The sequence below is a fragment of the Symphalangus syndactylus genome, chromosome 15 (assembly GCF_028878055.3).
Source record: "Symphalangus syndactylus isolate Jambi chromosome 15, NHGRI_mSymSyn1-v2.1_pri, whole genome shotgun sequence".
Classification (NCBI taxonomy): Eukaryota; Metazoa; Chordata; class Mammalia; order Primates; family Hylobatidae; genus Symphalangus; species Symphalangus syndactylus.
This window is the reverse complement of record NC_072437.2, coordinates 75202320-75217018: the sequence shown is the minus strand read 5'-3', so window position 1 is coordinate 75217018 and position 14699 is coordinate 75202320. Positions and strand designations below refer to the sequence as shown.

Genomic DNA, 14699 nt, shown 5'->3' with positions numbered 1-14699 from the left:
AGCGCCGGCGCAGGCGCAGAGAGGCCCACAGCGCCGGCGCAGGCGCAGAGAGGCCCACAGCGCCGGCGCAGGCGCAGAGAGGCGCACAGGAGACCTCAAGCCCAGGCTCCGCTTCCCAGCTGTGAAAGGGTAAGAACTGAGGGTGGCTGAGGCTCGGGGTTGTTCAGGGCGGGGTGGGCTCTGGACCCAGCAGGCCCAGCACCCAGGCCAGGGCTCCAGGGGAGGCCAGGTGGATCGAAGGCAAGAAGGAGCCGGGGCTGGTCAGGAAGGGCTCCTGGTGACCAGAGCACTTTGCCTGAGCCAGCGTGGGAAGGAGGTGGGCTGGATGAGCCAGGGAGGCACCGGGAGGGGCCTTGGCAGAGGCGACCCCCTCCGTCAGCCCCCAGGCCACTGAACCCTGGGTAGCAAGAACCGGCAGGGGAGGCTGCAGACAGAGGAGTGGAGGCTCCTTGGCTTTGGGGGCTCTGAGTAGAAGCATCTAGGGGGTCCCTCAAGAGGCCCCCAAATGCTGCCCCGTGGTGAGAAAACAAGGAGAGGCCCTGCAGGGACCCCCCGGGTTACAAAGGGCTGCCACTCTGAGAAGGCAACGCTGCTGGCTGGGGCTGGGCTTTCTACCTCACCAAGCCTCTTCCCTCCCAAAGGGCCCAGAGAGGGGCAGCTGCCCCCCCAGCGGGCACAGCACCTCCTCCCTGTGTGATGGGGTGGGGCCCACAGTCTCCTTTCTCACGGCCTGCCTGGGCTGACCCTGGGTCCCAGCTCGGCCAGGGGTGCTTCGGGATGTAAAGCCCTTGGGGGGCAGAGCCTCCTGTCCCCGCCAGCTTCTGGCACTCTGTGTCGCCCCCAGCACTGGGCTGGTGCCTTGGAGGGAGGCTCCGCCCTCCCCCACATCAACCCGCTGAGGAGTTCTGTCTTCCCAGGGTTGTGAGGGAAGCCTGCTCTGCAGGCCGATGTCCAAGTCCAGGCGCTGCCTCCTCCAGGGAGCCTTCCAGACCTGATCTGTGCAGCAGAGGCCCAGAAGGAGCTGGGTGTGGGGATCCTAGCGGGAGGCAGGGGACCCAGCGTGAGCAGAGAGGGTCCCACTGCTTCCTCCTGAGTGAGGTTCACCCATCTGGCTCCGGCTGCACAGAGCCACTCCCTCTAAGCGCTCCTGCTCTCTGCCTTCCTGCATTAGCTCTTGCCTGCACCCGGCCCAGCAAACCCCTGCTCATCTTTCAGACCCAAGTTCAAGGCCTCCTTCCTCTCCGGGTGGCTCATCACCTGGCCTCTCCAGGCAGAGAGGCTAGGGTCCTGCTCACTGGGGCGTCTCTCTCGCCCACTGGCACGGGACTACAAGGAAAGGGGTTGACCCCCATCCTCCCCCGCCATGTCCAGGAGGGTGCAGACACAACTGGGAAGGTGCTAGAGGCCCTGGGGGGAGGCTGGGACAGCACCAGGCATTGTGGGGCAGGTTTCCGTCTCTACACCCCAGCCCCAGGCAGACGGCGTGTGCCCCTCCTGCTGCCCCACCTGTAACCCACCTGCTGGTCCCAGGCTGTCTCTGCTCCTGGCTCCCCTCCCAGCTGCATCCCCAGCTGCCTCTCCAGGGAGGAGTGACAGCTGGCCTGTGCCACACCCTCGAGCCCCTCCCTGGACTACCCCCTCCCTGGGGCAGGACCCCTGCGTGTGGGCACAACCAAGGGGCCTGCTGATGGGGGCTCATGTGAGCAGTGCCCCAGCTGTGGGTATGGGTGCTGCCAGCTGCCACCGCCTTTGCCCTGGCTTCCCAGATAGACCCTGACCCACACTCTGAAGCTGTATCATGAACGCTGTGGTAGGCGGCTGGCGGGGAGCAGGGTTGCTGTCCCACTACCCTCTGGAAGCCTCAGCCATGAAGGGCCCCTGTGGGCACCTTTTCCCGGCACACGGTGCTGTGTCTCTCCACTCTTGGGCTCTGCAGTGACTTGAGGGGTCAAGTGTATGACCCCAGGGGAGGCTGGGCTCATGAGGGGACCAGAGACCTCAGTGCTGTGCAGGGAGTCCCGAGCCACCCTGGTGGGAGGCCCAGCCCAACTCCCCAGGCCTCCTGCCAGCTCCCTGTGGTGTCCAGGAGACCTGTGGTCAGGCCTGGAGGAGAAGCTCCTCCTCCCCTTGACATCCTGCATCCCTTGCTCTTCACCAGAGCCTCCTCACTCCCCAGGACCCCAGAGAGGACTGACCCTCTCCAGCCGACCTCTGGGCTCAGGACAGCCAGGTGGGGCAGCCACAGGAGCTGCCTGCAGGGGGCAGAGTCGGGACAGGGACCGAGCCGGACACCCATTCTGGAAGTGTCTGCACTTCCAGGCAGGGGGAGGACGGTGGTGGGTAGCTGGGAGTGCTGGGCCGAAGATGGGCGTTGTCAGGCCCTCAGTGGGGACTGGGAGGTAGAGGTGGGGGGGTCTGTGGAGGAAGGAGAAGAAGGGCCAGTGTCCTGAGTCGGGGGTGGTTGGCAGTGGACGAGGCCGACAGGAACAGACCTGAGCTTGGGGAGCTCCACTCAGAACGAGGCATTCGTCAGGGTTCTGTGCATACTGGTGTCCCTGGCTGAGGGCCAGGCCCCGAAGTGGAGCCTGGGACTGTGAGGGTGCAGGGGTGTGCTGGGGTGGGAGGTGGATGGAGCCCCCCCCACCGCCTGGCCCCTTGGGCTGAACCTTGGGCTTCGGAGCCAGAACAGACACAGGAAATTGCCTAATTGCATTTGCGCAGGAACACCAAATCCCTCCCAGCTGCACGGGGTTGAGCCAGGGCTACGGGCGGGGTCGGCCATCCCAGAGTCCTGACAGCTTCGCAGTGCATGCCAAGGGGCCTGGGCCGCTGGCCGTGGGGGGCGCCTTTCCCAGGCCAGAGGCCCCCACTCCACCCCAGGAGAGCTGCCCCCCTTTCAGTTCCCAGAACGGAGCCCAGCTGTGGAATAGTGAGGAGGTGAGGTCATGGGGAGGGGGCCCGAATGACTCATATCCTGGGGTAGGGGAAAGGGAGGAGACGGAGAAGGGGCCCAGAGGCCTCCACGTCCTCAGCTCTGCTGGGTCAGAGGCCAGGGGCCGGCGGGGCTTCTCTCCAGTGCTGGGTTTTAGGGGAGACACCAGGAGATGCTTACTCTGCACCCCCACTCTCTCCCACAGGCCCCTAGCCAGGGAGAGCTCAGTCAGAGTGATCCTCCAGGGGCCCAGCTCTGCAGAGATGATGTTCCCAGAGTACACACCTGGGCCTTGTGCCAGGGCCGGCACCGCCGTTGTCGGCGCAATGGCAAGGCAAACGGTCAATGTTTGCCTCACTAAAGTGAGGCTGCAGCACCCTGAAGGGATCCCTGGAGGGGGACGTGGTCCCCTTGTTCCCAAGCCTGTCTGCACATGCACGTGGATGTCAGGGGTTCCCGTGTGTGAGCACGTTCATACTTGTGTGTGCATGGGGTGCGGGCATGTGTGCCTGTGTGACCGGAGCATGGGCTCGTGGAGAACGTGTGTGAGTTGGGTGCACACCTGCGTGTGCCCCAGGCCTAGGGAGTCCCATGCCCAGCCGCACTCCATGTGTTGGGCATGAGCTGTGAGCAGAGCGAGGGCCTTTATGGGGCTGTTGGGGCCCGGACTCGTTGCCCTTAGGGGTGGACCTGAGGAAACGTGTGCACACGAGCTTCTGGGGTCTCTGCACCAATGTGTGCTTCCAAGCCTCGCCTCCCCTATGGCTTGGTGGAGGGGGTCTGTGGAGCTGGAGTGAGGGCCCTGGACCCATCGGAAGCCCAGGTCCAAGGAGGAGCTTGGGCTCCATCTCATGCCCCAGGCCCAGGGACACACACCTCAGCTGAGACGTTGCTCACATGGAGGGGCTGGGACATGGGAACACGGGGAGCAACATGGCCAGGCTTCTCCTGCATGGAACCCCTCCACCTCCTCAACACCCTGCCCCAGCTCTGCGCCGCCCTTCGTTTGGAGGGGCTGCGGTGTGAGTGGGGGTGTGAGTGAGCACGAGGGCCCCTGCACCCCAGGCTCTGCTTCCCCAGGTGGAACGAGGCCGGCAGAAGCGGGAAGCTGGGCCTCATCTGCCCAGATGATGGGAGCCAGGTGTGGGGAATTAAGTGGCTTCCTCGGGGGCCTGGAGCTGAAGGCACTTCTGAGGAGCAGGACAGGCAGGTGGATTCGGGGGGTGGGGTGCACAGGCGGCTGGGTTTGAGTGGCTGGAGTCCCCTGTGGCTTTGGTGGGGGGAGTGGGCCTTGAACTCAGGTCTGTGGAATGGCCTGGCTTTTGTCTGAGAGGCTTAGGGGAGACCTAGGAGAGATTAGATCACACGCTGACGGGGCTGTCTGGCCAGGGGACTGGGGCCCAGTGGGGATGAGGCTCCAGGGTCAGGCAGCGGCCACTGGCCGGGAAGAACTGAGACCCCAGCAGGGAGACCCCAGCCCTGCTCCCTGTTCTGGCCTGGGCTCCCTCCCTGGGTCTGGGATAATAAGCCCTGTAGGAGCATAGAAACCCTGGACCTCCCCTCAGGCTCTAGGAGGGTGATGGGAGGCAGGGCTGTGACAGCTGAGTCAGCGGTGTCTGCAGGACCTGGACCATCTGAGAGCTGCTGGGCCGGGGCTCTGATGCCCAGGTCCAGGCCAGCCTGCGTCTACCTCTGTCCCCGAGGGGGGCGTGTGGGACCCCAAGAAGCCATGGTTTCAGGCTCTGAGAGCAGAAGCACTCCCTTACCTCAGTTTCCCCATTTTTGAAATGGCTCAATCGGCTGGGTGCGGTGGCTCATCCCTGTAATCCTAGCACTTTGGGAGGCCGAGGCGGGTGGATCACCTGAGGTCGGGAGTTTGGGACCAGCCTGACCAACATGGAGAAACCCTGTCTCTACTAAAAAATACAAAATTAGCCGGGCATGGTGGTGCATGCCTGTAATCCCAGCTACTCAGGAGGCTGAGGCAGGAGAATCACTTGAACCCAGGAGGCGGAGGTTGCCGTGAGCCGAGATCACACCATTGCACTCCAGCCTGGACAACAAGAGTGAAACTCCGTCTGAAACAAAAGAAACAGCTCAGAGAGACTCCGCAGAGGGCTCTGAAATAAGGATGGGGTGGGGTTGGGTGAGCCGACCCTGTAAGGTGCCCCCAGCTATGGGGTTAGGCCCAGGCAGGAGCCCATGGGTCTGCAGGGCTTCTGTGAGCAGGGCTGGTGGTGGGACAGGAGGTGTCCTGCCTGGACATGCTCAGGCCCTCGTTTCCTCAGCCTTGGACCTCATGCGGGGTCCCCTTTCTCCAACACGCCCTGCCTTTGGGGTGCAGGAGGGAGCACCCGCAGGTGGGGTGGAGGTGCCGCCTGGTGGTGCGCTGCGGCCAGTCTCCCTGGACTCCAGTATCTTCTTCCTGGGCCCTCCAGGGTCACCTGGGTCTAGGTCCTGGTTCTATTTAGAGAGAGAGGCAGGCTGGGAGAGGGGGCAGAGGGTCTTTTGTCCTGTCCTTGAGTTTCTTCAGGCTTGAATGGGCCTTGGAGTCCCACCTTCATCCCCACAGGGCACAGGTGTGCCCAGATCCTCACAGGGCCCCAGGACCCTCTCCTGGGCCAGAGGGCACCTCATGACCATGTGGGCAGCCTCTATTTAAAGATGGACAAGGTGAGGCCTGAGGGCCAGCCTGGGACTGCCTTCGTGGAAAGGGCTGCCTACACCGTGTGGCCCCAGAAAGGCCTGTGTAGATGGGAAGAATGGGTGCAAAACAGCACCTGTGTTGGCTATGGCGTGACTCCCTCTGTGTCCCCCACCAGGCCCACTGCTCCTGGAGCATGGAGGCCGTCCACGAGCAATGCCAGCATGAGAGAGACAGGCAGCTTCCGGCCCAGGACGAGGACGGAGGTGGCCTTGTCCCTGAGAGGTCGGAGCAGGAGATGCTGTGAGCAGCCCCCTACTGCATGCCTGGGCTCTAGCCCCTATTCGTGTACCCTGGGGCCTGGGCAGAGGGGGAGGTCAAGGGCCTGGGCTTGGGGGTTCCAGTGCAGGATGAGAGCGAGGAAGGGCCCCCGGGAGCATGCGCGGGAGTGGGTGAGTGCTCCTGGGGTGAGGGTGGCCACAGCCCTGGATGAGGGTTTGCTAATACCTGGCAGCCTCCTCGGCACTGACCCAGGCTCTGTGCCCATGCCCTGGCTCTTGCTCGGACCGCCTCTGACCCCAGCCACGCAGCCTGGCCCGAGCCCCCCACCAGACTCCCCCGCCAGTGACTCACAGAGGCACGTCCAACTTGGCGGCCAGGCTGGCTTGCTTCCTCCTTGGGCCCAGGAGGCCTCCGCGGCTGGGCTGGGCTGGGCTGTTTTTCCAATAATGCTTCCCTTCCTCCTGGCCTCTTTTGTTCCATTTTCTCCAAGTCAGCAGCCTTGGGCAGAGGGGGGTTCAGCGGTCACCATAGTCAGGCCCTTGGCCACCCCCACCAAGGGCCCCAGCTATCCCGAGGCTCTCCCTGCCACATAGGAGGCCTGAGAAGTCGGGGCTTAGGAGGACCTCATGTAGGGTCCTCATGTGGGGACCAGGGCAGCCCTTGGGGAGCCCCAGGATGATGGGAGAAGCACAGCCCTGCTCTTAGGGAGCCACAGGCTGACGGGGGAGGCCCAGCCCTGCCCTAGCGAGTCCCAGAGTGATGGGGGAGGCACAGCCTTGCCCTCAGGTAGCCCCAGACTGATGGAGGAGGCATAGCCCTGCTGCGCCTCAAGGAATCCTGGACTGATGGAGGAAGCACAGTTCTCAGGCTGCCCCAGAACCGACAGGGGAGACACAGCCCTGCCCTCAGGGATTCTGACCACAGGAGACACAGCCCAGAGCCAGCTCTGTGGCAGACAGGGTCTCCCACACTTGGAGTCCAGGGCCTGAGCAGGCGCTGTGAGGTGAGTGTGGGCCCTGGGCAGAGGAGGCAGCAGCCTCCCAGTCCTAAGCTCCCTGCTGCTACCCTCAGCCTCAGCCTGAAGCCCTTGGAGGCCCCTGAACTGGATGTGGACGAGGGCTTTGGCAACTGGTCCCAGAGGCCAGAGCAGTGGCAGCAGCATGAGGGGGTGCAGGGCGCCTCGGACAGCGGAGAGCCCCCCCGGTGCAGGAGTCCTGACGGGGAGCAAGAGGACAGGTGAGTGAGGGCCTCGAGGGCGGGTGCTGGGCAGAGCGGGGCTCCCTCTGGACCTCGAGGGCAGGCGCTGGGCGGATTGGGGCACAGCAGAGCTCCCTTCAGGCCCTCGACCTGCGCCTGAGCAGCCACCCCATCCTCCCCTTTCCAAGCAGCCCCTGAAATGCCCCCATGGCCAGGAAAGGGGGAGAAAGGAGGGAAGGGAGGAAGAGGGCGAGACAGCATGGTGGCCAGCGAGGGGCCGCGAGGAAACCTCATTCCGGGGCTCCCCAGGGCCCCTGGGCCTCATCCAGGCAGCTGTGAGGCCAGGCCAGGTGCTGCCACATCAGCACACAGCTGCGGCCACTTCTGTAATGGAGGCTGAGAGCCCACCGCCACCCCTTCCTCCCTCGGGGCTGGCAGATCTCCATTCCCACAGAGGGGAGCAGGTATTTCCAGATGTGCACGCCGGAGAGTCGGCCGGGAGGACGCACTTTCCAGATGTGGGGATGTGTGTGCCTGTCTCAACCCCAACAGGCCCGACGGGCTGCTCCCGAGCCCCACCTCACTACCCCTGCTCAGGCTCCTTGCCACTCTGTCATCTGCGGCCATGATGGGGCTGACCCCACCTGCCCTGCGGGGCCCGGGCCATCTGGGACCCCAGCCCTGTTCAGGACCCCCTTGCCTTGAGTGGGACCAGAGTTCATGGTTGGGCTGACAGTTCTCCCTGGTCAGGGTTCTTCCTGGCCCCTCTGAGGCCCTAAACCAGCCTGGAGCTCTAGGGACCAGTGTTGCTGAGCGACACTCCCTTGTCCTCCTACAACCAGGCTCCCACTCCCCAAGAGCCACTGGTCCTGGCCTGGCGCAGTGCCCACCGCCCCCCTCCCCAGGCCTCAGTCTCCCCCTACGCGCTTAGGAGTCAGCGGCCCTGCTTTTCTGAGATTGGGCAGCTCCCTTCTCCCTGGCCTCAGGCCTAGGTGGGCAAGGCTGCTCCCACCAGCAGGGGGCGCTTTGACTCTTCCGTGGAGCCCAGCTCTGTGGCTGCCACCCCACACCCTGCACCTGCCTGGCTGCACAGACCTGCTCCTGAATGGCCCCTCTGTGTGGCTGCTGCTGGCTCAGACCCCTGCCCACCTTGGGCGGGTGGGTCTGGGTCTTGGCTGGCACGCATACCCAGGGGCCTGAAATCATGGAAAATTCGAGAATTTCCCATCTTCTCCAGGTTCAGTCCTGCTCAAATGCAGAGCCGCTGGAAGCTGCCAGCTGGCTGGCCTCCCCTCCCCCACAGCCGGCAGCCCCTTGGCCCTGCTCCTCAGTGACGTGGCCCCTACCCCTGCCTAGCCCTCCAAATGACCCAGCCTCCAGTCCCCCAAACACCCAAGGGCCCCCACAGGGAGCAGAACAGGAGTGGTGGCCCCGGCAGCCCGACCCTGCAGGGACCCCGCCAGACCAACTGAGTGGCGAGCAGCTGCCAAGCTGAGGCCCAGCCAGAAAGCTGGGGGGTTGAACCCAGCCTCAGTGCCTGGGGGACCCTCAGTCTGTAGAGCCCTGCCTAGCGGGGACTGGGCAGTTCCCCAAGGGCCTCAGGCCCTGACACAGGGGCCCAAGCAGACTGTGCTGGCTCTGAGGCCACTCGACCTTGTTTCCCAATGGGCTTGGGTCTCAGAACCCTTGGCACTCAAGTAGCCTGACTACCTTGATTTTACAGATGGGGAAACTGAGGCTTGGAAAAAGGAAGGGGTCAACCAAGCAATCCAACGGCCCTAGAACGGCTTTGCCTCCCTTTCCACCCACAGGCCCAGCCTGCATGCCTGCGAAAAGGACAGTGATGAAGTCCACCTGGAGGAGTTGAGTCTGAGCAAGGAGGGGCCAGACCCAGAGGACACTGTCCAGGACAACCTGGGGGCTGCAGGGGTTGAGGAGGAACAGGAGGAGGTGATGGCTCCACCTCAGAGGGTCTGGGTGTACCCCCACCCCAGGGATGAGCCAGCCTTTGCTGTCTGCACCACTCTGTGGGCCCTGTGGGTCTAGGCCAGAGTGGGTCAGCACCCCACACCCCTAGACCTTGCAGCCCCTTCTGGGCCCACATTCTCAGAGAGGGCGAGGCTCAGTGATCCTCTTGCAAGATCCGGAGTCATTTCCCCAGACTCCTTGGTCCCTCCCCGCCAGCCCCAAAACGAGCATGTCAGGGCCACAGAGAACCTGGGGTTCAGGGAGGAACAGTATTTTTTCCCACAGGTGCTGGGCAGGGCAGGAGGGGTACAAGCAGGGGATCACCTGGGATGTCTGTTTTTGTTTTTTTTTTTTCTAGCACCAGAAATATCAGCAGCCCAGGACACCCAGCCCCTTGGTCTTGGAGGGGACCATAGAACAGAGCTCACCTCCCTTGAGCCCTCCCATCAAAGTAGGTCAAGCTGCAAAGCCTGCCATCTTCTCCCCTCTCCCAGACTCATACCCAAAAGGCCAATCCCACATGCCAGCCACAGGAAGACCGGGCCCAGGCCTGGCTTTTGTCTGCTATCCCCCCATTGCCCAGCCCTCAGCAAACCCCTGTGATATAAGGGTTGGAGGTTGGATTAGTGGATGGAGTAGCTGGGGAGATGGAGGGTGGGCTTTACCTTAGCTGCTGCAGGCCTGTGTCGCTCTCCACCCTCTGCAGCTCATCGACAGGACCGAGTTCCTAAACTGCTCCATAGAGAAGAGGTCTGTCTGTCTGCTTTCTGGGCTCAGATCTTAGGTTTCCCCAAGAGGGGGTTGAAAGGAGTCACAGGGTAAAGATCTGGAGACCGAGGGGGCTCTGGGAGAGGCTTGGGCAGGTTGGGAGAAGCCTTGTGGGAGACATGGGGCCTGACACATCTTCTACCCTCCAGTAACAGTGTGAAGAAATCCCAACCAGACTTGCCCATCTCCAAGATTGACCACTGGCTGGAAAAATACACCCAGGCCATCAAGGTATGACCTGGCTCCCCTCTGCTGTCAGGTCCCTCCTGCATCCTGGCACCATTCCTTAATCCAACCAACGCCCTTCCATCCAATCAATGCCACCTTATTCAACCTACACCCTGTCCAACCAATGCTTCTCCATCCAATCAGTGCCCCTCTACCCAATCAATGCCCCTCCATCTAATCAATGTCCCTCCATGTAATCAATGCCCCTCCTTTCAATCAATGCTACTCCGTCCAACCAATAATCTCCCATCCTATCAATGCTCCTGCATCCAATTAATGTTCCTTTATACAACCAATACTCCTGCAACCAATACTCCTCCAATTATTCAGTGTTCCTCCATTCAATCAATGCCCCCGTCGGAACAATACTCCACCATCCAATCAATGCTCTTTCATCCTATCAGTGCCCCTCTATCCAGCCAATATTCCTTCAGTCAATCAATGACCCTTTATCCAACCAGTACTCCTTAATCCAATCAATACCCCTCCATCCAATCAAGATTCCTCCATCCATCCAATACTACTCCATCCAATCAGTGCCTCTCTGTCCAATCAATGCCCCTCCATCCAATGTCCCTCCCATCCAATCAATTCTCCTCCATCCATCAATGCTTCTCCATCTGACCAATACCCTCCATCCAACCAATACTCGTCTATCCAATTAATGGCTCACCATGTAACCAATGCCAATCCCACATGCCAGCCCCTCCATTCAATCAGTACCTCTCCATCCAATCATCCAATACTCCTCTATCCAGTTGGTGTCCCTGCATCCAACCAATATTCCTTCATCCACCAACTCCCTTCAATCCAACCAATACACCTTCATCCAATCAATACCCCTATTCATTCAGTGCTCCTCCATTCAGTCAATTCCCCTCCAGCTAACCAAACAACTTCATCCAATCATTGCCCCTCCCTCCAATAATGCCTTGCATCCAATCAGTGGCCTTCTATCCTATCAATTTCCCTCCATCCAACCAAAATAGTTTCACCCAATCAGTGCCTCTGCTTCCAATCAGTGCCCTTCTATTCAACCAATACTTCTTTATCTAATCAGGACATCTCCATCTAACCAGTATCCTTCCATCCAACCTATACTCCTCTACTAAATCAGTGCCCCTCCATCCACCCAGTGCCCCTCCATAAAACCAATACTACTCTGCTAAATCAGCATGCCTCCATCCACCCAGTACCCCTCCATCCACCCAGTACTCACTTATCCAAGAAGCACTCCTCTATCTTACCAGTATTCCTCCGTCCAATCAGTGCTCTTCTGTTCAATTAATGCCCCTCCATCCATACATTACTCCTTCACCCAATCAGTGCCCTTCTATTCAACCAATACTTCTGATTTCAATTAATCCCCCTTCAACCAACCAGTACTCCTCCATGCAACCAGTACTCCTCCATGCAATCAATGTTCCTCTATCCAACCAACATCCTTCTATCAAACCAATATTCCTCCATCCAATTAATGCCTCTCCATCCAACAAGTACTCCTCCATCCTATCAATGCTCCTGTATCCTATCAATATTCCTCCATCCAAGTAATACTTCCCCATCCAATCAATACTCCTTCATTCATTCACTGCTCCTCCATCCAGTCAGTACCTTTCCATCCTACCAGTGCCCTTCCATCCAACCAATACTCCTTTGCCGATCAATGTCCTTGCATGCAATCAGTGCCCCTTCATTGAATCGATATGGCTCTATCCAACCAATACTACTCCATTCAATCAATGCCCCTCCATCTAACAAATACTCCCTCATATAATCAGTACTCCTCCATCCAATCAATATTCCTTCATCAACACCTTTCTATAAAACCAATACTCCTCCATCTAATCAATGCTCCTCCATCCAACCAATACTCTGCAATTTAACCACGTCCCTCCATCCATTCAATGTCCCTCCATCCATCCCATGGTCCCCCAGCCCTACCCCATGAGCAGCATGGAGGCAGACCCACATCTGTCCTGTGCGCCATCATCTCCTTGATGCTCTTCAGGACAGGGAGGTGTCTCACAATTGCATCAAATGGAGGAAGGCACATTTTTCCAGTGATCCCCACTATAGGGCCTCATTGGGAAAGCGCTCCCAGGGAAAAAACAAACACAAAGCAGAGGGTTGCCCAGTGTGACCCTCTGATGTGACCACGGTGGCTGCCCACTAAGGTAACCCTGATGCTTTTCCTCCTCTGCAGACCGCTGGCTGGACCCCCAAGCTAGCCCACCAGGCCTCCATAGAGCTGCCCAGCATGGCCGTGGCCAGTACCAAGAGTCAGTGGGAGACGGGTGAGGTACAGGCTCAGTCTGCGGCCAAGACTCCGTCCTGCAAGGTAAGGTCCCCTCCAGGGGCAAGGCTGGGCTGCAGAGCCAGCACCTGGGAGTTTAGTAGCAGGCCAGGTTTCCTTGTTAAGACAAGTGTGGGACTGTCCAGGATGAATGTGGACAGACAGAACCCTGAGGTATTGCCGTAGGGTTGGGTTCACCCTTGCTGGTGTAGAAGGCTGTGTTGTCCGAGTGGAGGTGAATGGCACCTTTATTCCTTTCCCTGCCTCTTCCACTGAGATCACACAGAAAAAGTTTTGGTAGGCAGATCCCAGGCTCCCTGGCCAGGTAAGGCAAGGCAGGAGAGAAGGGCCCAGGGCTTCTACTCCCCGAGATCCAGGGGTCTGCCCTTGTGACATACCCTTGTGCTGCCCCCAGGATATTGTGGCTGGAGACATGACCAAGAAAAGCCTCTGGGAGCAGAAGGGAGGCTCCAAGACCTCATCAACAATTAAGGTAGAGCCTAAATGTGGTTGGTGCAGGCAGGAAATATTAACTGATTTCATTGTCACACAAAAACAGAAGACATAAAACAGTTAAAATAGGCCAGGCACAGTGGCTCACACCTGTAATCCCAGCACTTTGGGAGGCCGAGGCGGGTGGCTCACGAGGTCAGGAGATCGAGACCATCCTGGCCAACATGGTGAAACCCCGTCTATACTAAAAATGCAAAAAAAAAAAAAATTAGCCGAGTGTAGGGGCACATGCCTGTAATTCCAGCTACTTGGGAGGCTGAGGCAGGAGAATCACTTGAACCAGCAAGTTGGAGGTTGCAGTGAGCCGAGCTCACACACTGCACTCCAGCCTGGCAACAGAGGGAGACTCAGTCTCAAAAAACAAACAAACAAACAAAAAAAAAGAAAACAACTTGACACACTTAGAAAATGAAGGTTTGTGCTATTGGTTTTCTTTTATTTTAGAAAAATAAAGCATTGTTTAAATATTTCTTACAAGTACAAATATAATTTAAATTTAATAAATGTTCAAAGTTATCTGTAATTAAATTTCATTCAGTAGACATATATTATGTCTAATAGAGAACTTGCTAAGTAAGATATAAAGGATGATTACATGAAAAATCACAAAATTGTCAGTAAGAGTCTTAAAAGTCAATGATAGGACAGTAGTTAAAAGATATCAAATAGTTATTTATTCTTAAACATTAAACAGGCTATTAATAGTTTTAATAACCTTGAAGTTTGACAACACTGTAAAAACATTACAGACCACTTTTATTTATGAAAATACATGCAAATAGCAAACAACAGTTGGGCTTAAGGCTGCTACTTACTTACCCAGTAAGTGACAAAGCTGGAATTCAAACCAAGTTTGAGCTATACCAGTACTACCCTTGAAAAGACTTCCTTACACTCAGCTTTCCTTTATTTCTTAAACTCATTTTTTTTTTAATTGAGACAGAATCTTGCTCTATTGCCCAGGCGGGAGTGCAGTGACATGATCTTGGCTCGCTGCAACCTCTGCCTCCCAGATTCAAGCAATTCTCATGCCTCAGCCTCCCAAGTAGCTGTGATTACCGGTGTGCGTCACCACACCTGGCTAATTTTTGTGCTTTTAGCAGAGGCGGTGTTTTGCCGTGTCACCCAGGCTGATCTTCAACTCCTGACCTCAGGTGATCCGCCTGCCTCGGCCTCCCCAAATGCTGATATAACTAGTGTGAGCCACCACGCCTGGCCAATTTCTTAAACTTTTGATTATACTAAATATGTTCCTTCTGCATGATAACAGTGTCTTTCCTTTTATAAAATTAATCTCTTAAAATACTTTAAAATTCAAAGTACACTTTTTAGATTCTTTAAAATACTCATTGCCATGTTCATGGCCTTTAGATGTGTGATCATAGCCTATTTGCTTTTCATTGACTTAGTTTCATATTTCTTTGCCTTTTTCCCCCTACTTTTCCTTATAGAACTATTTACTAGTAATGAAATCATTTTAAAGAATACACTTTTTCTTCCTCCTGCTAACTGTTAAGAGAATGTTTTATAATCACTCTGGTCATAGCCTGTAAGTTTCTTTTCTAAATTATCTTTTCAGGATACATATTTATTAACTTGCTTTCAAATGAATATGGTCATGTCTATGCAGCAAGTTTCTTTTCTTTCTTTTCTTCTTCTCTTTTTTCTTTTCTTTCTTTTTTAAGGCAAGATTTTGCTCTGTAGCCCAGGTTGAAGTGCAGTTGTAGAAACATGACTCACTGTAGCCTCAACCTCTCTGGCTCAAGTGATCCACCAACTTCAGCCTCCCAACCAAGTAGCTGGGACTACAGGTGTGCACCACCATGCTCCGCTAAGTTATTTAGTTTTTTGTACACATGGATTCTCAGTGT

At 57.3% G+C, this 14699-nt stretch overlaps 1 protein-coding gene across 2 annotated transcripts; it reads left to right on the top strand.

Moving 5' to 3' along the window:
• The first annotated feature begins 73 nt into the window (after positions 1-73).
• On the top strand, positions 74-14453 carry LOC129463991 (lymphocyte-specific protein 1-like). 2 transcript variants are annotated; one of them, XM_055244772.2, is made up of 9 exons: positions 74-129; positions 5755-5879; positions 6930-7094; positions 8867-9005; positions 9382-9474; positions 9730-9773; positions 9941-10022; positions 12226-12360; positions 12731-14453. In XM_055244772.2, exons 2-9 carry the CDS (start codon positions 5773-5775, stop codon positions 12881-12883), a joined length of 918 nt encoding a protein of 305 aa, XP_055100747.2. In that variant the 5' UTR covers positions 74-129; positions 5755-5772; the 3' UTR covers positions 12884-14453. The 2 variants fall into 2 exon arrangements, with proteins under 2 accessions (XP_055100747.2, XP_063474915.1); XM_063618845.1 differs by lacking the exon at positions 6930-7094.
• The last annotated feature ends 246 nt before the right edge of the window (positions 14454-14699 follow it).

Coding starts and splice junctions, on each gene's coding strand:
- LOC129463991 (XM_055244772.2), top strand. CDS start 5,773: ATGGAGGCCGTCCACGAGCAATGCCAGCATGAGAGAGACAGGCAGCTT. Junction 5,880..6,929: donor AGGTCGGAGCAGGAGATGCT/GTGAGCAGCCCC, acceptor TGCTACCCTCAG/CCTCAGCCTGAAGCCCTTGG. Junction 12,361..12,730: donor CCAAGACTCCGTCCTGCAAG/GTAAGGTCCCCT, acceptor TGCTGCCCCCAG/GATATTGTGGCTGGAGACAT.